Raw genomic sequence first — 23,872 nt, forward strand, 5'->3', positions numbered from 1 at the left:
TGGGCAGGGTGGCTGTCCCTGGGGATGGTGACATCCAGCTCAGGTGGGTCCCAGGTGGGATGGGTGGCCCTGGGGGTGGTGACATCCAGCTCAGGTGGGTCCCGGGTGGGATGGGTGTCCCTGGGTGGTGACATCCAGCTCAGGTGGGTCCCAGGTGGGATGGGTGTCCCTGGGGTTGGTGACATCCAGCTCAGGTGGGTCCCAGGCAGGATGGGTGTCCCTGGGGGTGGTGACATCCAGCTCAGGTGGGTCCCAGGCAGGATGGGTGTCCCTGGGGATGGTGGGAGGTGGCTGATGATCCCCCTGCAAGGAAATTCAAATATCCAGAGGAAAAAAGTCCTGATTGACAAGAATGAACTTACATACCCAGAAGGCCTGGAAATTGCTTCTCTATTGCAAAGCAGCGAGAAAAGGCAAATTCTGAGTCCAAGAAAACTCTCACATCCAAAAAAAGTAGTCCAAACTGGGGAGTTTGCTGTCAGTCAGGGTAGCCGAAGTTGCCATGTCCCCACCAGGTACAACCTCAGCCAGCTGGAGCAGTGGCTGCGGGCACAGGGGCTGCAGCAGAGCGGTGCCTGTGAGGTGCTGGAGCCACTRGTGCAGGCTGCCCAGCTGCTGCAGGTGAAGAAGGTGACAGAGGAGGACGCTGGAGCTCTGTGCAGCCTCTGCACGCTGCTGACACCCCAGCAGGTACGGGGAGAGCTGGGGCTTCATCCCACCTGATCCTGGGGCTCCCGGGGGCTGCTGCACCCAGAAATGGCAGGGTGTGCYCAGCCCTTCCCTGCCTCCCTTCTCGCCCAGGTGGTGAAGATCCTGCGGGCGTACACGCCGGCCGTGGGGCTGGAGGAGCGTGTCAGCCCTGGCTTCATCAGCAGCGTGGAGGTGAGTGGGGCCTGGGGGCTGCCCTGTGTGACCCCCAACCCCGGGGGGACAGTCCTGATGTGCCCCTTGTCCCCGCAGAGGCGGCTGCAGGACCGCTACAGGGAGGGACCCGGCCAGCTCCTGGTGGACACCAGCCACATCTTCCCTGTGCAGCTGCACTTCACTGCCTCCCCRCTGCACCTGGATGAGCTCCACATCCCTGACACCCTCAACCTGGCCTTCCTTGGCCGCCTCTGAGCCTGGGGCTGCCCCTGCRCCACTGCCAGGGACCTGTTTTGGGGTGTCTGAACCCTCTGAAGTTTCGGAAGGCTGTGAGAGTAGAGGGGCAGCACCTTTGGAGTGCAAAGTTCTGTGAAGTTGTTCATTTATTGAAATTTGGGTGCCTTGTTTGTGGCACAGGCAGGACTCCTGACAGTCCTGCACTGGGGGATTTGGCCACTTTTTTAATCCTTTGAAGTCAATAAAAGTCTTTGCAGGTAACTTTGRTGCTKAGGYTGTTTGCAGGGGGGTGGGAGGGAARTGGGAAGGAGCTCTTTGCTCCCTAGAGAAGGGGTGATCAGCAGGGGTCAGGGTGGTCAGCAGGCTTGGAACAGACTTGCCTGGTTCCTGTGATGACAGGGAGGATTTATTTGAAGGACCTGGCTCAGCTGATGACACACAGACTTTAGGACACCTCAGCCTGTGMGCGTTAGGAGTGCTGGAATGTGAGATGTCTGCAGCTGGAACAGGAGCATTTCTCCAAAGGTTTGGTGCAGCTGATCATGGTTGGGCTCCTCTTGAGGAGTAAATCATTGTCCACTCCCCCCTGACCTAYCTGACAGTTCCAGTCAAACACTGTCCCACAGCATTCTCCCTTCAGACCTGAAGAATTGCAATATCTCCTGAGGACAAGCCTCCCCCTTTGCTCATAAACAGGATCTATCCCAGGAGTAGACTAATTAATCCCATAAAATTGCTGTGTCCTGGTCTTTAGTTATAATGGCTTTGGGGTCCTCCTCAGGATGGAGAGTGCATGGATAAGGCAGTAGGATGAGGTGTCATGAGAGTCAGGGCTCAGAGGGACCTGAATTAAAAGTCGAGGATCCAATTATTTCCTACTCTGTGACTGACGTGAGATTTGGTGGTGGGGAGATGAGCCAGTTACACCCAATGCTGCCCTCTGGCAGGGGGAAGCCATTCCCCCCTGTCCTGTCCCTTTCCAGCTCCTTTGAGCCCTTGAGGCACTAAAAGGTGTCCCTAGAGCCTCCTCCAGGCTGAACTGATTTTGGTTCCATCAASTCCTGCTGCCTGGAGTGACTCCATTTTCCCACTCGAGGGTGCTGCTCCCATTGCCAAAGGCCACCCTTTAGTTTTTCCAGTGCCGACCATCACACCCCAGAGCTCACAGACCAAAGGGCCACCAGGTTCCCTCAGAGCGTTGTTTGGACTCACTGAAAGGGGTTTCAGAGGGTGATGGACTGTGAGTATTGTCCTGTTCACAGGGGGCAGCTGATGKGTAAATGGTTATATTTTAAAAACTCTTTTTTTTTACTCTTAACTATATTGGCATCCAAACTGTGACCTGCCACTGCTGCTGCAGACCCTGTTCTAAAATAAGTGATTTGTATATACCTCAGGCCYTAATTAGTCCATAGAATMATGGCWGGAAAAGACCTTTAAGCTCATYGARCCCACCTCTCACCYCATGTTCACCACTYAACCCCCTCCTCCTGTRCCCCAGCTCTGGAGTGTTTCAATGCTTCCTGGGATGGTGAGTCTACTCTGGCCCTGGGCATCCTGTTCCAAGGCCTGACCCTGCTTTCAGTGAAGAAATTTTCCTAATAACCATTATAAATCTGTCCTGGCCATTTCCTCTCATCTTGAAGCTCCTTGAWGTCTGGGCCTGAGAGTCTGTGTGCCCATATTTCTGTTTCAGAGCCCTTTGGATCTTCCAAGGTACAGATCTCAAAACCTTGGTGCCTTTTATGGCTTCCAGGGGCCATTTGGGGTTGGGAGTGGGGGGCAGGACTCTGTTCTAAACTCCCCCTGGTTTATGCAGTGGCCATGGCCCCCAAGGCCACGATTCCTCACTCCAAAAGGTTACTGCATGGAGGAACAGTCAGGGATTTAGCCTGACCCCCTCAGTTTGGGGGAATTAGTTTAAATTGTTGTTAATGAACTCCCATGAGGATAATGGGAAATAATAAATCTTAAACCTCCTTGTCCTCACTTCTCCCTTTCACCCTCCCTCTCCAGTTGTCCACCTCCTCCCCACAGCTGTGCAGGGGAGGGGCAGTGCAGGTTGTGGTCAGTTCCTCCCCCCTGATTGCTGCTGCTCCTTCCTCCTCCTCTGCTCCTGTGTGGGCTCAGCTCTCCAAGAAGCTCCACCATGGATGGATCCCAGAGGTTCTGCAGGAGCTGCTCCAGCCCCAAGTGCTGCCAGGAGCCTGCCCAGCACAGAGGGCCAGATCTTCCTCAGGGCAGGGTCCTCCAGGGGCTGCAGGTGAATTTCTGGACCTCCATGCACTGCAGGGGCACAGCTTCTGTCATCTTAGGCTGACAGGGAACCTCTGCTCTCTTTTCACATGGGCACAGGGCAAGGCGGGACTTGATGAGCTTTACTGGTCCCTTCCACCCTGAACCATTCCATGATTGCAGCACAGCCTGGGGACAGCCCTACAATTCTCAAGGGTCCTGCCAGATGCCAGGAAAAGCCCCAGCTCTCTCTGTAGGTCATCAGGCCCCACATCAATTTAGTGGGAAGAATTGTTTGAGGGACTGGTGTGGTGTTTCATGTAGAGTCTAGGCAGGTGCCATCCACTGGATGCCAACCCATCCATATCAGCTCATCCCTGGTCCATTGATGGAGTAACCCAAGCATGGAATTTCACATGACCAACAGGGGATGGGTTTACCCTTGGTGCGGCCGTGCTGGCTGTCCCTGATCCCTCCCATGACTGCCAATTATCAGCATGGTGCTGGAGACACCCCAGTTGCCCACCTCACCCCAGTCCCTCCCCAGACAGCTTTCTCCCAGCTCTTCAGCTCCTCCCGAGGGGAGGCGGAGGGGCAGGGGCTGAGCTCTGCTCTGGGACAGGGCCAGGAGCCCAGGGAACGGCTGGAGCTGTGTCAGGGCTTGGGATGGATCTCAGGGAAAGGTTCTTCTGTCCCCAGAGGGTGCTGGCACTGCCCAGGCTCCCCAGGGAATGGTCCCGGCCCCGAGGCTGCCAGAGCTGCAGGAGCGTTTGGACAGCGCTGCCAGGGATGAACAGGGTGGGGWTKTTGGGGTGTCTGGGCCGGGACAGGGGTTGGAATGATGATCCCTGTGTGTCACTTCCAGCTCAGGAYGTTCCAGGATTTGTGTTCCTGTSGTTCCATTTAAGCCTGTCCTTGGCTTTGCAAAGGCACTGTCGGGGGAGGTTGAGTGGCAACAGTGATCATCCCTGGGTTACTGGTCCTTGGAGCTGGTTATCCCTGGAGCTGATTCTCCTTGGGGCTGGATATCCCWGGCTGTTCCTTTAAAGGTGGAAATGCTGCACTGGGGTGGAAGAGGAGCTGGGAAGCCCACRGGAGCCGCAGTGAAGGGTGTGCTTTTTAATGTCAGTTATAATAAAATATTTTTACAGAGCCCAAAAAATTCAAAATAGTGCAAAACATCTCACTGTCATGCATCCATGGGAGCCGCCGCCGCCGGCGGGACAGACACACAGGCATCGGTGACACTGTGCTACAGGAGCAGAATTGGTCAGTTCAATCACATGCCAAACAGGACAGTCTGGGGAGGGGGCACGGGGCCAGGGGCACCACGGCTGGGGTTTGGGGCCGAGCCCCAGCCCAGCCGTGCAGGAGCAGCCGGTAGAAAAAGGGTGTAAACATTGAACAGAAACGAGAGAGGAAAGTGAAACCCTTTGGTCCCAGGCAAACCCTCTAGAAAAAAGAGTGTGGGGGCCAGCTGGGGTACCCTGTTTTGGGATGGAATGGGGGCTGAGAGCTGTATTGACTTGTGGGGTCATGAGGCCTCTAGCTGCCCCAGGACTCGGGGCAAAGGGGCCAGCCAGGGTGGCCACCCCAACACCGCACACCCCGGCCTCCCAGGCACTCACACGAGACATGCACACCACTTACCACACAGAAATGGTGCTCACTGGGGAACTGGGGGCACAGAACTGGTTCTTACTGGGGGACTGGAGGGAGGGGTTCTTGGCAGTGGGGTGGGAAGGGCTCTGCTTGTGCCAAGGAGATCCCATGGGCTGCACTGCTCAGGGATGCCGGTCCCACCGGCCTGAACAAGGAGGAAGGAATCCCTCTGCTCTGGTGGCCCCAGCCCTCGCCTCCCCCTGGCACCTTGTGGGGGGCACTGGGGCAACCCACAGTGGCAGCAAGGCAGGGAAGACAGGAGATAGGGGCTGGGGGCTGYTCCCTGCTGCCCCCGACCCCGGTGATGCTGCTGCCAGCCAGGGAGGGGACCCTGTGCAGGGCACCTCGTGTGCAGGGCACGTGGGGGCTGCACCCGCCAACCCAACAGCCCCAATAGCCCTTCCGGGTGCAGGACACGGCCTGTCCAGCTGCCCTGTATGTACAGCTATTTACATATGTACAGGTGCTCAGGGCTGGCAGCCGCCCTGCCCTCGGGGCACACCGCCACCCAGGCATGGGGACAAGGGGACATCACGCTGTGCCAGCCACTCACCAACACCCGCACGTGGGATGAGATACACGCACCTCCACAGCCCTTTTCTCTGTCACTCGTGAGCTGCGGGGCTGGGTGGGACAGCGGAGGTTCGGGGATGGGCAACTGGGGTTCCTCTATCTCAGACAGGCTGGGGAAGGGCCGGTCGCTCCCCTGGGCCGGGCTCGGGTCCAGCCCTTCCCTGCAGCCCCCCCGGCCCCAGCACCTTCCTGCGGGGTGGGGCGGGGGCCTGGCTGTGCTCGGGACCGCTGTAACCCAGCCAGCGTGGCCAGGGAGGGAGGGAGGGTCTGCCACTGCAGCCACAGCACCCCCTCCCCAGGGCCGGGCCGGCGACTCCTCTGCGGCCACTCCTATGGCTTATACACGGCTGGAGGGTGCTGTCGGGGGGCCGGGAGCGGGGGGCGAGGGCGGGGGGACCGAGGGGCTTTAACTGCTGCCCTCCTCGGCCGAGCGCGTGTCCGACTTGAGCTTGACGAACTCCTTGGCCACGTCGTCGTTGTTGCGCTGGGACAGGATGCGGAGCACGGTGAGCCCGGTGTCGTCCATGTGGATGCGGCGGCCCAGGGGCAGCCAGCAGGCGCCGCCGGGGCGCTGCAGGATGTCGCGCAGCTGCAGCACGGCGATGCCCACCGTGCGGTCCTCCCGGGCAAAGCAGTAATCCTTCACGCACACCTGCAGCTCGTAGCACTCGGGGCCCGTCTCTGTCCCCAGCGTGCTGGAGGGGGCAAGGGACGGGCGGTGTTGGCATAGCGGGGGTCACACCTCAGCCCTCCCCCAGCCCTCTAACAGCCCCACCCCTAAGAAAGCCTTTTCCTTTTTACTCCTGTTCCCCTCTCCCTGCTCTTATCGATGAGAAAATACCTAAAACATCCCGTAGGGRATGAGCAAACTCACTGGCAGACCCCAGGACACGTCCCTCAGCCTGTCCCCATRTCCCCAGCCCATGGTGCCACTCACAACTGGAAGCTCTCATTGTACTTGGGGGCCCAGCTGTTGTTCTTGGATTTGGTGGCGAATTTCCTCTTCTTGTCGCTGAGGTGGGGCCCGATGATGTTGACCTCGATGAAGGGCCGGAAGATGCCCGATGTCTGCCACTTGAGGTCATTTGCAGCCACCACTGCCAGGAGGGGACAGGTGAAGCTCACAGGGCAGTGTCACCAGCCCGAGCCCAGCACCCCGGCCAGCAGAACCCACCTTTGACGGTGACTTTGTGCTCGCCACTGGGGTTGGTCAAGAGCTCCACGTGGATGGACACCTCCCCCACGGGGTCCTCCACGCCAGACCCTGTGGCAGAGGGACGAGGTGTCAGTGCCTGTTTTACTGGTGCTCCTGCCATTCCCTGCCCATCACCAACCCCGCTGGAGGAGGCAGGTCACCCACTGCGGGGTGGAGAGGGGTGGGCAGTGTCCCCAAGGGCCATGGGTACAGCAGTGGGTGCAGCAGCTGTGATCGACATGGCAGGACACCCCCAGCCCCAGGCTGGCTCTGCCATCCCACTCCTGTGAGCCCCGCCTTGCCCAGGCAGGGCTGAGGGGCCTGGCCAGGATGGGGCACAGGACAGTTGCCCACCTGCCCCTACTCTGGCCACAGAGGGGTGGGTGACAGTGCCACAGGCACAGCACTGGGCAGGAGGTGCCTGACCAGGGCAGACACAGCGCTACCCATGTCTCGAGGCTGACCTGCCCCCTCACACCCCTCCACCCCAGGGACCACATCAAACTGTTGGTGACCTGCAACCAACAGCTCAGCCACCCCATATCCCCCCAGAGCCGTGCATGCACCCATGGGTGAAGGGCAGGGCACAAGGCAGAGGGACAGGCTCTGTGTGTCTCATGGGACCACGGAGATCCGACAGGGCTCAGCAGAGAGCTCCCAGGGTGGGAATACCAGCAGGAGAACATGTCCCCATGTGTCACCGAGGGTGCCAGGCCAGGCTGAGCCTGGCAAATTCCCCTCCGTCCCCCAGCCCCCRCCCCTGCATGCTGAGCCAGGATGGAGGCGATGGCGGGCAAGGAGGGGGTCTGGGCATGGAAGGCCAAGCGTGGGTGCAGCCCTGGCCCCCAGCAGGGTGTGATGGAGGCTAAGCGGGGCCCKTGGGGGGCTCATTCCCTGCACCCCGGGACAGGCAGACGGAGCACGCTGGAGCAGGGCCAGTAATGGTCCTTAGGGCAGCAGGGAGGGCAGGATGGGGACAGCATGGGGCATGGCATCCCCTAGGGCCCTGTGTACCAAGGGGAGGTCATGGCAGGTGCCCACCCCCAGGCAGCAGCACTGGGGACAATGTGGGGTGCTGTGGGGACAGCCCCCAACCCGCTCTGGGGTGTGGTCAGTGTGGCTGAGCACAGCTCCTCCAAATTCCCCCCAAAGCAGCCCTGGGAGTGGCAGTTTGCCCGTTCTGGGGGTCCCCAGGCCACCCCGGCCCGCGATGCCGGGACTGTTACTGGCCCAGGCCGGCAGCAGGCAGGTGCAGGGGTGGGCGAGTAGCACACGTACCCTTGTCAGGATAAACCTCTTCACTAAGGGTAAACCTAATCCCTTTCCCACCATGAACTAGTGGGAAGGAGAGAGAGAGAGACAGAGACAGGGCACGGAGTACACAGAGAGAGGAGGAAGGGGATGGAGGAGGAAAGGGATGGAGGAGGAAGGGGATGGAAGAAGAAGGGGATGACAACGAAGAGAGGACGGAGGAGATGGAAGAGAATGGAGGAGGGAAGAGATGAGGAAGAGAGGAGGGAGGAGATGACGTGTGTGGGGAACAGGAACAGCGAGGGAGGGGGGGAAACAAAGAGAAAGAGAGATCAGATCTCGCAGACAGACTGACGGCCAAGCACCCAGACAACACTGCAGCGACACAGGAGCGCCAGGCACCCCCGGCTCTGAGCTCCTGGGGACAGGGCACACCCAGGGGTGCTGGCACCCACCAGACCCAACCCCACGCCCCCGACACGGCTGGCACAGGAGGCACAGACAGGACAGACGTCCCTTGAAGGAGACTCACGGACAGCGAACGCACGTCCCACTTGCAGAGGACGCAGACAAGCCTGGCTGGGGCACCCTGCRGTGGCCCCTGACCACCACCGAGCATCTCAAGGGACACAATAAAGGGTAGCATTTAGAGCTGAGGGCTGATCCTGCCCTTGAAGGTGCTCAGAATCCTGCACTGCACCCCAGCATCCCCGAGGCCAATCCTGGGAGGTGCCCAGGACAGGCTGTGGCACAGCTCCTGGACCCAGTGGACCCTGTGATTGGTCTGTGCTGGGTGACTCAGACCATCCAGAGGGGACAAACACTGTGACATCTRGCCAGGGGGTGACCTTCCCCCCACCCACAGGCCCCACTTCCACGCCAGCCCAGCAGTGCCCTGGCACTGGGGGCCCACTGCTCTTGCTGGTGGGGGACTGGGGAGTGCCAGGCTGTGGCTGGGTACCCAGGGCCCCTCTTCACCTGCAGACCATGGGAGGAAAAAACCCTTCCCACCCATCTGTCCCCCACCCTGAGCCTGGCTGGGACCCCCAGCCCCAGTGGGACAGAGCCAAGGTGGGTCCTGGCCATGGGGCCCGTGGGGAGGGCAGGGGCCAGAGCAGCGTGTCCTACCCTGTGATGACTGGGTCTGCACGAAGGTTTTGATGAGGAGGTCAGTGGCCTGGGTGTAGAGGGACAGGGCATAGCGCAGCGACTGTAGGTCAGGGCTCTTCTCCAGGAATGTCTTTTTCAGCCCCACGCCACCGGCATGGAAGTATTGCTGCAGGGGGAGAAGCCTCAGGATGCTCAGGATGTCCCCTGGTGCCCCCTTTGTCTGAGCCTCAGGGTGACATCCCTGGGGACACCCCAAGTCCCCCGGAGTGCCCTCACCTTGATGGTGTCCAGTGCCAGCTCCACCACAGCACACTGCTTCGGGGTCAGGCTCTTGGCTTCCTCACGCACCATGTGGTCCTGGGGGGCACAAATCCTGCTCTCAGCACAGGACGGGGACCCTGCTGTCACCACCCAGCCAGGCCAGCAAGGGGGCAGTGATGGGGTCCTGGCATCCACCCTAGAACAGACAGCAACCCCGACCCCCAACCCTCACCTTCAGCTCGCTGACCCCCAGCCCAGCCCCCCAGCCCTCACCTTCAGCTTGGAGAGCTGCCCCAGCTCCTTGGCCGCGTTGAAAATCATCTGTGTGCCCTGCAGAGAGCAAAGAGACAGGGACGGCCCCGGTGAGCAGCTGGGCTGGGGGTGGCGTGGGCAGGCTGGGCACATCATGCCAGAAGCTCACTGCAGTTGCAGGGCTCCCCCAGGCTCCAGGGGACCGCAGCCAGGAAGGTGACGCAGGAGCCGGGCCGGCAGCCCCCGTCTCAGCACAGGTGGAGGCTGGCGGCGTGGGGACCGCAGACAGGACGTCACCCCGGCCTCAGGGACCTCATGCTCTGCTCAGCACAAGCAGCGTGGCCCAAGGGTCCCATCCTGCTCCCCGTGCTCCCTGCATCCAGCAGGGCCTGGCACAGTGATGATCGCTCGGATATTGGACACGCCGGGAGCAGACAGCGAGTGCGGGGGACAGCAGGTACAGGGAGGATGTGACCACGGCCACCAAGCACCTGCCTGTCACACAGAGCCCTGGCTGGTCTCAGGGAGGTTCTCAGCCCCTTGGCACTCCAGGAACCCCCCAGGAACCCCCCAGGTGAGTGCCCCAGGTGCCTCTACCTGCCCTGTGCCCCTGCCATAGCAGGAGCCGTGGAGCCATTCCAGCAGCCCCATGGACAGGCAGATCCCACTCAGTGCCCCGGGCTGGCACCTCTCACCGGGCTAAGCACAAGCTCCCCTTCTCAACTGCTCCAGTGTGCAAACTGGGTAAACTGGAGCCCAGAGACCTCTTCCACCCTCCCTCGTCCAGCACCAGGAGCTCCAGTCCTTCCCAAGAGAGAAGCCTCAGCTTTTCCCTCACTAACCATTACCTTTTGCAGGGGTCTGCCCTCTTCATGACCTCATTTTATATCCCCCCTATCAACCCTTCATGCCCACCCCTCCACCCACTCGATTCTGTCCCATCAATCCCACCCTCAACATTCCCATCTACCCTAGGCAGTGGACAGGCTGGGAGCTGGGGACACTGGTGTCCCCAAAACAGAGCACRACAGGACACTGCACTGAGCTGGGACCCGTCAACCCAGAGCGCAGGGGACAAGGGATGGGGAGGAGGCAAGGGGAGAGAGCAGTGCCAAGTGGGGAGCAGAAGAGCCATGTCCTTACTTCAGTGTGACTGGGCAGCTTCACCCTGCTCTGGAAGAGAACAGCAAGGGACAGTTACTGGTGGCCGCAGCTCCAGGCCCCCCATGTCCCCTGGCCATGAGGGCTCCAGCCCTGTGCTCTCCTGTGGCTGTGCCCAGCTCTCCGCTGGTRCCACTGGTTTGGCACCAGGTCGCAGCTGCAAAGGCTCAGCCCTGGTAGCGTGCTGCTGAAGCTGTGATGAGTGTGCCAGGTCTCTTCTGAAGAGGGCCAGGTTCACTCCCCACCCCATTTGGGGCCGGGAAGTCACAGGGAATCAGCTCACCCAGAACACTCAGCGAACTGAGCAGGAGCCAACGTCTCCCAGGCATTGCCCAGGTGGATCCTGGCATGGCTCTTCCCAAGATCCAGGAAGGGATCACTGCTGGGATCTTCCCAAGATCCAGGAAGGGATCACCCCATGATGAGGAGCCCCAGACAGGCAAGGCAAGAGCCCGTGTGCAGGAGAATGCCCTTGGGGCAGGGCTGGGGCTCAGCAAGGAAGGGGTAGGAGGCTTGGAGATCCAGGGGATCTCAGCAGCCCCCAGCCCCAGACCCAGCATGGGGGGTCCCTCTTCCTGAGCCCCCAGAGGGGGACGGGGTCGTGTGGAGGGTCTCCCATGCAGCGAGTCTCATCCCCTGTCCAGCCAGGCAGCTGGGGCTGAGGGCTCTGGGGCAGCGTCCCCTGTGGGGAAGGGTGACACCCCACATCCCCCACGGAGATGGGTGACACCCCACATCCCCCACGGGGATGGATGACACCCCACAGGGATGGGTGACACCCCACATCCCCCCACAGGGAGGGTCACACCCCACAGAGAGGGGTGACACCCCACACTCCCCACAGGGATGGGTGACACCCCACATCCCCCCACAGGGAGGGTCACACCCCACATCTCTTCATGGGGATGGGTCACACCCCAGGGGGAGGGTCACACCCCACGGGGATGGGTCACACCCACATCCCTCCATGGGGATGGGTCACACCCCACGGGGATGGATCACACCCCACATCCCCCACGGGGGCTGAACAGCAGAGAGCCCACGCTCCCTGCCCCAGGGACACACAGAGCCGGGACTGTCCCCGGCACACAGCACAGCACACCTCACCACAACACCACGCAGGCAACAGCACATCCAGACAGCACGACAGAGGAAGCACGGACAAGCCGGGACCTCCACAGCAGGCGGGTGTGAGGCCACGGGTGTGGCCCCGGGGCGGTGACACACACGGAGCCCACAGCTATTTACCTTCTCTGTCCCCTTGCCATGTTTTCTCAAGAGGTTGCCCTGTAGAAGCAATGTCAGAGGTTGAGTGTGGGGCGGGGGGGACAGCATGGGACAGGACACGGGGGCACAGGTGGCAGAGACATCACGAGCTCCTGAAGGACARCCAGCAGGGGACTGGTCCCCACCGGGACACGCAGTGAGGGCCTGCTGTCATCAGGGTGCTGGATCCCGGCTGGAAAGCAGGATGCTGCACTGCTGGAGAACTTGTCCTCACACTGGGAAACTGCTGGGACACTGAACATACAGGGATAATCCTGGCTGAGATGCTGAACATACAGGGATGATCCTGGCTGGAATGCTGAACCTAGAGGGATGGTCCTGGCTGGGATACAGGGCTCCTGAATCCATGAGGGATGATCATCACTGGGATGCAGGGGTGCTGAACCTACAGGGATGATCCTCACTGGGATGCAGGGATTCTGAACCTACAGGGATGATCCTCAGTGAGATGCAGGGGTTCTGAACCTACAGGGATGATCCTGGCTGGGATGCTGAACTTACAGGGATGATCCTCACTGGGATGCAGGGATGCTGAACCTACAGGGATGATCCTGGCTGAGATGCTGAACCTACAGGGATGATCCTCACTGGGATGCAGGGATGCTGAATCCATGAGGGATGATCCTGGCTGGAATACAGGATCCAGCTGTGTGTGGGCAGGCTCTGGTGCCCCCACACATCCTGCTCCAGCTCTGGCAGGTGCYCCCAGCGCTGGGGAGGGAACAGGGAGAGGGTAGCTGGGATTTGGGATCAGCACGCAGAGCTCTGGTCTGTGCAGGGCTGGGCCCAGTCACAACCCCACACTGACCCAGTAACAACCCCACACTGATCCAGGCAAGAGAAACTGGGTGAAACGAGGCAGCGGTGCCATGGTGGGGCCAAACTGSGCTCTCAGGCTGGACTGGGGCATGTTGGAACCAGGAAGGAGAGCAGGGGGTCAGCTGGCCAGGAAGCCTCAGGAGGAACAAGCAGCACAGGGAGGGCAAAGCAGGACTGCCAGGAGGGTTCTGGCCCTGGCACAGGATGATGGGTGACCACAGAGCTGACACTGCCCCCTTTCCCACAGCCTCAGCAAGGCTGGGACATGGGGCTCCCATGAGGTCCCCAGGAGGCCTGGGGGAGGCTCAGCCCCGGGCTGCCCCCAGGGCCCCCCCAAACGTTGCTGTTTGACACAAAAGGTGTTGGGGGACAGCACAGGGGGTGTTTGTTCCCACAGGGGTTGGTASCAGCGCCCACCTGCTGGCTCCCACCCCTCCGTTCTTCCTGCACGGGTGGCTGAGTCACAGCAGGGRTGGGGACAGGACTGGGTGCGGGGTGGAATCGCCCTTCCCTTGCCCCCAGGGACACAAACCCATGGCCACAGACTGGTCAGAAGAGGACAGAAGGAAACTGCTCAGTCAAAGCCATGCAAGGACCCAGCAGCGATGCCGAGAAGGGAACCGGGAGTCCAGGCTCCCGGGGTCATATCCCGACCGGGGAAGGAGCCTCACGACTCGTTGCCAGCAGCCTGCCCTACCACCGAGCACCCGGGCCAGGGACCGCCGTGTCCCCCCGAGAGACTTCTCCTCCTCACGGCAGGGAAAGCCTCTGCCCTCACCCCCACCACAGCCAGACCCCAACCAGGGCCTCGAGGGGAAACTGAGGCACGAGGGAAAGGAMGAGCAGCCCCGACTCCAGGCACGCAACGCTCCCTGCTTGTGCCTCCCGCGGTGTTTCTCCATCCCCTCGGCACGGAGCCCTGGTGGGGCATTCCCTGATGACATGGCACTGCCATCACCGTCCCCTCCCGCMCATCGCTTCCCCCTGTCCCTCCCCACACCCCGGCACCGCCAATCTGCGCGAGACCTCAACGCCCTCCCCATCCTGGAGGGGCCGCTGGCATGTGCCGGCCAGGAGCCAGTGCCGGGCGGGCAGCACACGGGTGGGGACCGGGAGCTGGACCAGGCCAGGAGCCGAAGGAGGGTGTGGGCAGGGCACGGGCAGCCACACAAGACAAGAACCGGCGAGGCCAGGACCGACACAGAGCGGACAGACAGACAGACAGACAGGGAGCTGCCGTACTTACAATCATCTGCCATTGAGAGGCGAGAGGAGCAATTGGAGAGAACAACCGTGACGTGAGTGCCGGCCCCCGCCTCCTCCATCCTCCCCAGCGCCAGCCCTGGCTGCCCCCACCCCCACCGGGGCCAGGGGTGTCCCCCACGAGCAGCACTCAGTGTCACTGCCCTGCCACCGCACCCTGGGCCTCCACAGMCCCCGAGGGGCCCCGTCCCCACCTGCCCTGTCCCTCCTGACTGTGACGGAGGCTTTGCCCTAGGGATGCTCAGCTCCAGGGGCCCTACTCAACATCCGGCTCTGACCGTACCCCCAAACTGCCAACCTCTCCAGCCACCAGGTGGGCTGGCACCCAGGGACACCTGGGCAGTATGTCCCCTGCCCGAGGGAGCAGTCCCAGCATGGCTTTCTCCAAGGATTGTCTGCCCTCAGGAAAATTACCCAACCGATCCATTTCGGTGCCCCCTGCTCTGCCCTCAGCACAGAGCCCACTGCCCCTGGAGCGTGGCAGGGAAGGGACTGGGATGGGGACTGGGATTCAGGGGCACCAGCATTCCTGCGAGGTTTGGCCACCTTTAGCTCTGGTCAGGAGCAATGTGGGGCTGMCTCAAGCCAGGCTCAGGGCACTGAGGTGGCACCACCGAGGGCTGACATGTCACCACTGTGCTGTCCCTCAGCACAGRAGCACCACGGCCACTGAAAGGTGACATAATTCCAAGGAAGAGCCTGAGCCCAGCTTTGTAACAGTGACAAAAGCCACCAAATAGTGACAGGGACAGGCTGGCTCAGAGCACTCAGTGTCACCCTTTCCTGCCTGCCTTTGAGGGAACTACCCCAGAAGCTTCAAGTGTGTGTGCGGGGCAGACAAACAATACATAGCCTCAGACAGGGACCATTTCCTATAACCCCCAGGAGCCAGGAACAGCTCAGCCCTGCTGGGCAATATGTCCCTCCATCCTCAGGAACCCCCGAGCCCCTCAGCAAGGCCAACAGGCAGCATGTCCCCACACTCCAGGAGCCTATGGATTCACCTCCTGGCACAGGGAGCATGCCCACAGCCAGTGTGAATGAGTGTGGCACGGGATGCTCTGAGGGAAGGATGGATAAGAAGGGACCAGTGTCCTCTCTTGATGCCACAATGGAGGTGGCAACAGCCAACCAGGAAGGTGCTGGGCTGCACTAGGCAGCTGGGGCAAGGACAGCCTTTCTCTCTTCCTTCCTTTCCCTGGCCAGGAGCTGGAGACATCAGTGAAGTCCCAACCCTCTCAGGTGCCAGCAAGGGCACCTGGCCAGCGATGTTCCACCCTGGCTCCAGTCAGTCACTTGTGTTTCAGGGTGCCTGGGCCCTGTCCCCATCACTCACCGTCTGGTCTGTGAGTGGGGGCAGGACAATGGTCTTCTCCATGGTGTTCATCACCAGTTTCCAGAGCTCCTTCAGCACCCGCTTCAGCACCGTCTTCTCACAGATCTTGGCGAACAGCGTCAGGCTGTGCACARGAGACAGCACTGGAGGACCCCATGTGTCACCCCTGCCCTGTCACCCTGACCCTGCAGGTCCCTCACGCTCTCTGAGGAGGCCAGGAGGGGCAGGGTGGGGGTTCCAGCTGCCCCCACACTCACTTGCTGTCTAGCAGGTCCATGATGGGCTGCAGGACATTGTCAGCATCCTGTGCAACGCTGCTGCAGGTGCTGGCGGGGACATTGCCAGTGCCCTTCACCTGGCTCAGGATGTCACCCATCTGCTTCACGCACTCCTCAATGTGTGGCTGGAAACTGGCGACCACAGCACACAGACAGCTCAGCATATCCCYCCAGAATCCCCAGGCACAGCTCCCAAACCCCCAGACCTCTCCGTGGCCACTGCCCTCTCACCCAGCTGTACCTGGTGGCAAAGACTCGGCTCAGATCATCCAGGACRTTGTTGAGTTTCACTTGCAGTTCCTTGAGGATATCACTGGCTTCTGTGTCCAGCTGCAGGAAGGATAGGTTGGAGAAGATGACAGAATCCCTGAATCAGCCCTCAGGCAGGTTTCTGCACCCCAAATGCACCCCTGGATAGTCCCACATGGGGGTAGGACAGTGTGATCCCACACRAGAGTGAGGAACTGGGGTGTGCTCCCAGCATTGGGGAACTGGGGAGAGCACCACCTCTTTGGGAAAGGGAATGACCCAGCCCCCCACAGGACTCCCTCCTGGAGCCCCCCCCCATACTCACATCCTTCCCACCCATGGCTTCAAACATCTTTTCAAGCTGGACACGGAGCTGCTGGATGTTGTTCATCAGGATGCAGGGCTGGAGGGGTGGGATGGAGAGTGGGGTCAGCACCAATAAATACAGCTGGGACAGCTGCCCACAGCCCCAGGACCCTCCCACCTTGCATGGAAGCCACCCTGGCAGTGTCAGGAACTGCCATCAGGAAGGGACCAACACACCCTGGGGCTGAGGGGACAGCTGGGGTCACCGTGTGGGGACAGCAGAAGGGAGATACATCACCACTTTCTCCTTCTCCTTAGAGCAGTAGGAGGCAAAATCCTTGGAGATGATCTCAGCGTACTGGAGCAGCACATTGCTGATGGTCTGCAGGGCAGCAGTGAGGACACCCAGACAGCAGCAACGAAGGGGAATGAGGGAGAGAAGGAAACCATAAGCCCCACAGCAATGAAACAAACTCATGTCAAGGACCCCCAGACCCTCTGGCCCCACACATCATAGGATCATGGAATTGTTAAGGGTGGAAAAGCCTTTTAAGCTCAAGTCCAGCCATCAACTTAGCACCACCACCATGCTCACCACTAAACCATGTCTTCAAATACCACATCCACATGTTTTTTAACACTTCCAGGGATGGTGACTCYACCACTGCCCTGGGCAGCCTGTGCCAGGGCTGGACAAACCTTTCAGTGAAGACATTTTCCCAGTATCTAACTCAAACCTCCCCTGGCTCAGCTTGAGCCCATTCCCTCTCCTCCTGTCCCTGTTCCCTGGGACCAGAGCCCAGACTCACCCTGGCTGCCCCCTCCTGTCTGGGAGTTGTGCAGACCTGACCCCCCTTTTCTCCAGGCTGAGCCCCTCCAGCTCCCYCAGTTGCTCCTGGTACTCCAGACCCTTCCCCAGCTCTGTTCCCTTCTCTGGAAACGTTCCAGATSCTCAACGTTGTGAGAGGCCCAAAATCAACCCCAGGATTCGAGGTGGGGCCCCAGCAGTGCCCAGTACAGGGGAACAGGCACTGCCCTTCTCCTGCTGGCCACACCATTGCTGGTGCAGCCAGGTGCCATTGGCCTCCTTGYCCACCTGGGCACACCTGGCCCATGCTCATGCATCAGAAGCCACATGAGCCACATTTGGTCTCCATGGGCAGCTCCACCACCAGCACCGCTGGGAAGGAAGTTGCAGTCGTCATGCATGCAACTCCCTCCTACATTGCAGYAAGCCAGTTTTGATTAATTTATATTAATTAAGCAAATAACTCATAAATTAGCTCATAACTAATTAATAATCTGCTGTGCTAGCAGAGCTGGGAGTGTCCCAGGGTGTGTTGGTGGCACATTGGCTGTCCACAGCTGGATGGAGGGGGCACAGAGCCCAGGAGCTCCAGCCAGGGCAGGGACTGGGGTCCCAGGGGTGGTGCTGACCCCTGGCCTGGCAGGTGCCCACCTTGGCAAACCGTCGCATGTAGTGCCCCACGATCTGGGGGTCAGGGCACTCCAGCTTCTTGATGATCTCAAAGCTCTGGTTGAGCTGGGAGAAAACGTCCACCACAGAGCAGGAGAAAAGTGCATGCTCCGAGGTCTGCTGGAACTGTGGGAGAGGAGGTGTCAGCAGGAGRTGGAGGGGAGATTTTGGCCCCAGGCAGGACACACTGGGCATGAAGGGACAAATCCCTCACCCCCCACACTGCATCCCCAGTCCTGTTCATACCCCATCCTTCTTGTCCCGCTCCAGYGCTCCATGCAGGAAATCCCGAGACACCTCCTCATTCTCATCCAGCCACTGGATGACAAAGGGCTCAAACCAGCTGGAAGAGAGACCCACCATGGTGAGGCCAGCAGCCCCTGCAGTGCCATCCCCCCATCTAGCCCCAAGGCTGCACTCACGCGGGATATTCGGGCACGCGGCTCTTGAAGGAGGGCAGCTCGGTGACATACTCATTGTACAGCCAYTTCACCTTGAAGTGCAGGTTCATGTAGTCTGCACTCTTGCACAGGCGATGCTTGTCGTGCTCTGCGTGGGGAGAAGTTGTGGGGTCACTTTGAATCCCAAATCTGGGGAGTGGTTCCCAAAGAACAGCTCCAGGGTAATGGGATCAAGGTGGAAGTGCTTCCTGGGGGGCATTGAAGCTGGGCATGGTGTTGATGAGGAGATGAAATGGATTTGCCCAAGGAACAGGTGAGGTTTGAGCCAAAGGTGGCTCCTGTCTGCTCCCGTTTGAGCTCAGGGTGGCAGCGGGGACTCACCCTCCATCGCGTACTTCATGTCCTGAGCAAAGAGGTTCCACATCACCTCTGCACTGATCTTCCCCACGTTCAGCTCCTGGGGGAACCTGGGGCGAGGGAGAGTGTGGATCACAGAATCATTCAGGGTGGAAAAGACCTCCAGTGTCACCAAGCCCAGCCTGTGACTGATCCCCACCTTGTCACACAGCTCAGAGCACTGAGTGCCACATCCAGCCATTCCTTGGATATCCCAGGGATGGGGACTCTGACACCTCCCTGGGCAGCCCCTGCCAAGGCCTGACCACCATTTCCACAGAATCTTCCCGATGTTCAACCTGAACCTCTCCTGGCACAGTTTGAGGTTAGGAGCAGGACTGTGAGCCCTCCCTCACACACCTCCCAGCAACCTGAGCTTTCCCAGCTGTGGAATGGATATTATAGGCACTTCCAAAGGTCTCCAGCTCCCACTGCCTCCATGTGGGCACCCCCTGCGGGCACAGCAGCACCCCCTTCCCCTGCACCTACTCACTGGTTCAGGCAGGGCGTGTAGGAGTTCCTGTCTTCCTCAATAATGGAGACAATCAGGGTGATGAGCTTGGACCAGAAATCCARGTTTTTGATGCTGGGGCCCTGCTCCTCGGGGGGCACCTCGCCTTTCTTAGTCTGGAGGGACAGRGACAGAGCAGAGATTCCGGTCACCCCATTGCAGGGCTGAGTTTGGTGTCAGGACTAATAAGGGAGCAGGAGGGAACACCCTGGRGGCCCCACAAAATCCCCATTTGTCTGTCCTGTCTCAGCCTCACAGCTCAAACTCTGCCCAAGGCTTGGGGCTTGTTCTGGACAGAACTGAGCACTCTGGAGAGGGAGCAGGAGCCGGAGGGAAAGGAGAAAAGCACAGATGAGGGAGAAGGGTAGGGATGGGGGAGAAGGGCAGGGATGGGGAGAAGGGCAGGGATGGGGAGAAGGGCAGGGATGGGGAGAAGAGCAGGGATGGGGAGAAGGACAGGGATGGAGAGAGGGCAGGGATAGGGAGGTCAGTGCCCGGCGTCCCCGCCGCCCCACGCACCGGGTCTGTCTGGTACTCGCGGCTGTAGAGCTCGTGGCAGTTGTTGAAGATGTACTCGTAGGTGGAGTTGAGACAGGCCTTCACACAGTCCTTCACCACCTGGCTGGCTCGTGGGGGGCTCTGCAGCTCCTGGACCTGGTGGGCAGGGGTGGGGTGGTGTTTGGAACAGATACCCAACCCCCAAATAACTGGAGCTAAAGAAAGGTCCCCTGAGGGACAGGGTGAGGGGGGTCCCAGCATTACCTTCATCCTAAAGAAGGTGATGCTGGTCAGCAAATCCACCGTGGACTTGAGATCCTGCAGCCGTTCAGGGCTGCTGGCAGGGAAGTTGTTCTGGGAAGGAAAGAGGGGAGTTGTCCACAAAAGCCTCATGGGGTGAATGGGGTTGAGGAAACAGCCACGTACCCAGCTCAGGGGAAGCTGAGGCAGGGTGGGCAACTTACCCGGTACATGGAGAGGTCGATGCGCAGGGAGTTGTGCAGCTGGTCCAGGAGTTTGACAAAGCGATCTTTCTGCGGAGAGACGCCCCAGGGACAGGTGAGCAGGGGAATGGTGACAGGGACCCGCCCCCATCCCCTGCCCCTGGCTCTGTCTGCTGCCAGCCCAGCCCTTGCTCATCCCTCTCCTTCCTGCTGTCCTACTCCTGCTTCCTACTGTCCTTCCTTCCCTTCTTCCCCCATCAGAGCCCTGCAGAGGCAGGCAATGTCTGCAGAGATGTCCTTGCTGGTGGCTGGGGCTCACTCGAGGCCCTCAGCAGCTCCTGGGGCACATGTGGCAGTGCCAAGTGTGGTTCAGGATGGACAAGTGAYACCATGTGTCCCCTGTCATTGCTGGGAGGCTGAAACAGGCCTCTCTGTCTGCCCTGCCCACTGCAACACCTCCAAGGCTGGGCTCAGGGCAGGAAYTGGGAGAGGGGGAATAGGATCTGTAGCCCCAGGATCAAGGCTTTCMATGGAAAAAGGGCAGGGAAAGGGCGTGCAGTGGTTGTCCATCTTCAGGGTGGTCCAAGAGCTGGACATTTCCACGGACTCCTCCCTAGTCCCACTGGGCTGCATTGTGGGAGATGGACAGGGAACACCCGGGCGGGGAGATCCTTTTGGGGCTGAGAAGCTTCAGTCCAGCTCAGCCCAGCTCCCACCCAGGGAGCACAGAGTGGGAGGATGCCAATCCCATCCAGGGCTGCGGCTTGGATCRGGGGTCAGAGCTGATGACAAAACAACTGATCATAGAATCCCAGATGGCTTTGGGTGGGGAGGGACATTAAGGACCACTTTGTTCCACCCCCTACCATGGGCAGGGACACCTTCCACTAGCCCAGGTTGCCCTAAGCCCTGTCCAGCCTGGCCTCGAACACTTTCAAGGATGAGGCAGCCACAGCTGCTCTGAGCACCCTCAGGCCTCTCTCCCTCACAGGGAAAACTTYCTTCCCAAACATTGTTGGGGAACATCTCCCTTTGCGTTCCTGCTGGTGGAGAGGCTTTGGACAGCCCTGTGGGCCTCCCATGAGAGCCCTGGGCTGCCCCCTCAGCACCGGCTGTACGGGTCAGGGCTGACCCGCGGAGCAGCGTCCGAGTCCTGGGATGAGGACACGGGGGTGGGATGGGGCAGTGAGTCCACGGCTCAGCCACGCCCGCAGCCTGCGCTGGCCACCGCAAACCTTCGGCACTCGCCATGATGGCTGATGGCCCAGCCGGGCCCTGGGCCGGACCGTGCGTCCCCGACACCCAAGGATCGGCTGCAGCACTAACACTGGACACGACGGCTACTCAGGGCTAACGCGACACGGCYGGCCACTTTAGGACCCAGCCTTAGGCTCTCTAAAAAAGAGAAAGAGACAAGTTTTTAAAATCCTCCATGTCAGAGAAAAGGCGGGTTTTCGGTAGGTTTCCTCCTGCTATGTGATCCGGAGGCACAGCTCGCTGGGCTCTAGCTGCCCCCTGCAAGGGGAACGTGGAGGTGAGCCAAAGCTGCGCTGGGTCCTGGCTGYGTCCCTGGCTACCCACACCTTGCTGCACCCGGGGCTGGGCACTGACTCTGGCTCTGCACCCAGAGCAACCATTTCCCATCTCTGGGATGGCACGGGGGGAGCCAAGACGAGGGCTCAGCCCCTCCTTGCCCATGTCCCCGAGGGGCACCCAGCCCTGCCACCAACTCGCCCCACTCGGCACCCAGTGGGTGTTGGCGAAACCAGCTGAGTTTGCAGCAGGTCTGGGGTCCCAAAAGTACACGTGGCTGTGCAAAACTCCCCACAAACTGCAGCGGTGGTTCCTGGCCACTGCTTCTGATTCTGCCACCAAAGTGTCCCCCCGCTCCTGCCATGCTGCCACCCAGCATCCCAGCTTGTTCAGGCTCCCATTGTAATTAGGGGAGCCAATTTGGAAGTTGGTGGTTCTCTTCCTTCCTGAAAACCAAGAGTGGGATGATTTTCAGGGCAAGCAGTGGCTGACCCCACTGCTGCCTGGCTGCAGTTTGAAGTGGGGTGTTTTGCACTGCTCGTTTTGCTCCCAGTGCCCCCCACCCCCTCCCAAAATAACAAGAGAAAAAAGAAAGAGCCTTTACTTACCATGGGACTGACCCCGAAATTGGAGGCAGCAAAGCGGTCGGAGGCATTGGCGTTGGAAGAGGAGGTGGTGTGGGCGTAGTAGGCGTTGATGTTGGCCAGCAGGGTGCTCATCACGGCCGGCACCCCGGGGCACATGTACTTGGAGGAGAGGCAGGCAAAATGCCTACAGAGAGAGSGGAGAGGTGAGGGCACAGGGCATGGGAAGGGATGAGGGTTTGGGGTGCATGAATTACTGAATCCCAGAACATCCTAAGTTGAAAAGAACCTACAAGAATCATTCCAACCCCTTGCCCTGCCCAGACCCCCCAACAACCCCACCCTGTTCATCCCTGGCAGCGCTGTCCAAACGCTCCTGCAGCTCTGGCAGCTCGGGGCCAGGACCATTCCCTGGGGAGCCTGGGCAGTGCCAGCACCCTCTGGGGACACAAGAACCTTTCCCTGAGATCCATCCCAAGCCTTGACACAGCTCCAGCCGTTCCCTGGGCTCCTGGCCCTGTCCCAGAGCAGAGCTCAGCCCCTGCCCCTCCACCTCCCCTCGGGAGGAGCTGCAGCCCCTGAGGAGTCTCCCCTCAGTCTCCTCTGCTCCAGCTGAACAAGCCAAGAGCCCTGAGCCGCTCCTCAGACCCTTCTCCAGCTCCGTGTCCCTCCTTTGGCCACTCTCCAACAGCTTTAGATCCTTCTGATCTTGTGGTGCCCAAACGGGACAAAAGACTTGATATGAGGCTGTGCCAGAGTGCATTGGGAAGAGGAGGGATGGGTGCACAGTCTTGGCCAGGTCTGTACCCATGGCAGGGAGGTTGGTGCCAATGGCATCAGGGAAGGATGATGGGGTCAGAGCTCCCCCAAACAAGAGCTGAGGCAGCCCCTCTGAGCCAGGTGGGGGGCAGGGAACTCACGTCATGGCCTGGTAGATGGATTCCACCCCATAGCGCATGGCAAACTCGTCTACGATCTCCTGTGCTGTCTCATCAAAGTACACCTTCCAGGCATCATCCCCCTTGGCATCAGGGATCTTCACTACCCCATTGTTTTGCAAATCCGTCACAAAGTGGAACAGGTTCTGGAGGTACAGATGAGTCCTGTCAGCTCCCCAAGGCCAGTGGTGGCACGGTGGCACCGCTGGGGAGGGGGCTGTGCCCCCCGTGCCTGCTTGGGCTGCTCACCTCGTGCAGGCAGGTGTACTGAACGTGGTAGGGAGCCACCTTCTCCTCACCCTTGATCTCCACGCTGATGTGCAGCCGGATGGCTCCCGACACTGCTGACTTGTCAGTGCGCTTGTCTACGGGGTGCAGGGAGGGAGACCAGATGTGAGGATTCCACAGAGCAACCCTGCTCACTGCCAGCCCCAAAGAGGGGCACTGTACCCTGGACAGAGGGTCCATCAGGCCAGGGYTGAGGGGGCAGCCAGCACTGCGGGCAGCCAAGGTGGGGTGCAGTGCCACCATGGCACATGCTTCCAGACACCAGAGAGGTGGCCTCTCTGTGCCTCAGTTTCCCTTCTTGCAGAGGGCTGGTGCTCTAGAACCTACTGGGCAAAGGGCTCTGGAAATGACCCTGGGACAACACTTGATCTTGATGGCTCTTGATACTACATGGTTTAGACAGCAGACCCTGCTGCAGGAGCCTTCAGCCTTCAGCCTATGGCTGGCAGCACATCCCCTCTGGA

At 60.2% G+C, this 23,872-nt stretch overlaps 2 protein-coding genes across 2 annotated transcripts in view; one reads left to right on the plus strand and one right to left on the minus strand.

Annotated features, from left to right (window-relative positions):
* LOC130579796 (unconventional myosin-Vb-like) overlaps positions 1–1,352 on the plus strand; it is a 10,144-nt gene extending 8,792 nt beyond the window's left edge. Inside the window, exons 20-22 of the mRNA XM_057376857.1 lie at positions 516–690; positions 802–882; positions 961–1,352. Of these exons, the coding sequence (XP_057232840.1) occupies positions 516–690; positions 802–882; positions 961–1,119 (415 nt within the window). The 3' untranslated portion in view covers positions 1,120–1,352. The remainder of the gene's footprint in view (positions 1–515; positions 691–801; positions 883–960) is intronic.
* A 3,098-nt stretch (positions 1,353–4,450) lies between these two features.
* UNC13A (unc-13 homolog A) overlaps positions 4,451–23,872 on the minus strand; it is a 32,540-nt gene continuing 13,118 nt past the window's right edge. The window contains exons 19-41 of the mRNA XM_057376869.1: positions 23,370–23,485; positions 23,103–23,266; positions 22,207–22,369; positions 20,087–20,155; positions 19,887–19,976; positions 19,644–19,778; positions 19,107–19,240; positions 18,599–18,684; positions 18,239–18,365; positions 18,063–18,159; positions 17,799–17,942; positions 16,638–16,721; positions 16,359–16,436; positions 16,026–16,114; positions 15,764–15,916; positions 15,507–15,630; positions 9,662–9,718; positions 9,404–9,484; positions 9,146–9,293; positions 8,045–8,101; positions 6,746–6,835; positions 6,509–6,668; positions 4,451–6,266 (exon numbers count right to left, since the gene is read on the minus strand). Of these exons, the coding sequence (XP_057232852.1) occupies positions 5,978–6,266; positions 6,509–6,668; positions 6,746–6,835; positions 8,045–8,101; positions 9,146–9,293; positions 9,404–9,484; positions 9,662–9,718; positions 15,507–15,630; positions 15,764–15,916; positions 16,026–16,114; positions 16,359–16,436; positions 16,638–16,721; positions 17,799–17,942; positions 18,063–18,159; positions 18,239–18,365; positions 18,599–18,684; positions 19,107–19,240; positions 19,644–19,778; positions 19,887–19,976; positions 20,087–20,155; positions 22,207–22,369; positions 23,103–23,266; positions 23,370–23,485 (2,735 nt within the window). The 3' untranslated portion in view covers positions 4,451–5,977. The remainder of the gene's footprint in view (positions 6,267–6,508; positions 6,669–6,745; positions 6,836–8,044; positions 8,102–9,145; positions 9,294–9,403; positions 9,485–9,661; positions 9,719–15,506; positions 15,631–15,763; positions 15,917–16,025; positions 16,115–16,358; positions 16,437–16,637; positions 16,722–17,798; positions 17,943–18,062; positions 18,160–18,238; positions 18,366–18,598; positions 18,685–19,106; positions 19,241–19,643; positions 19,779–19,886; positions 19,977–20,086; positions 20,156–22,206; positions 22,370–23,102; positions 23,267–23,369; positions 23,486–23,872) is intronic.

Source organism: Malurus melanocephalus, unplaced genomic scaffold (assembly GCF_030028575.1).
Source record: "Malurus melanocephalus ecotype Western Australia unplaced genomic scaffold, MMel_1.1 scaffold_293, whole genome shotgun sequence".
Taxonomy (NCBI): domain Eukaryota; kingdom Metazoa; phylum Chordata; class Aves; order Passeriformes; family Maluridae; genus Malurus; species Malurus melanocephalus.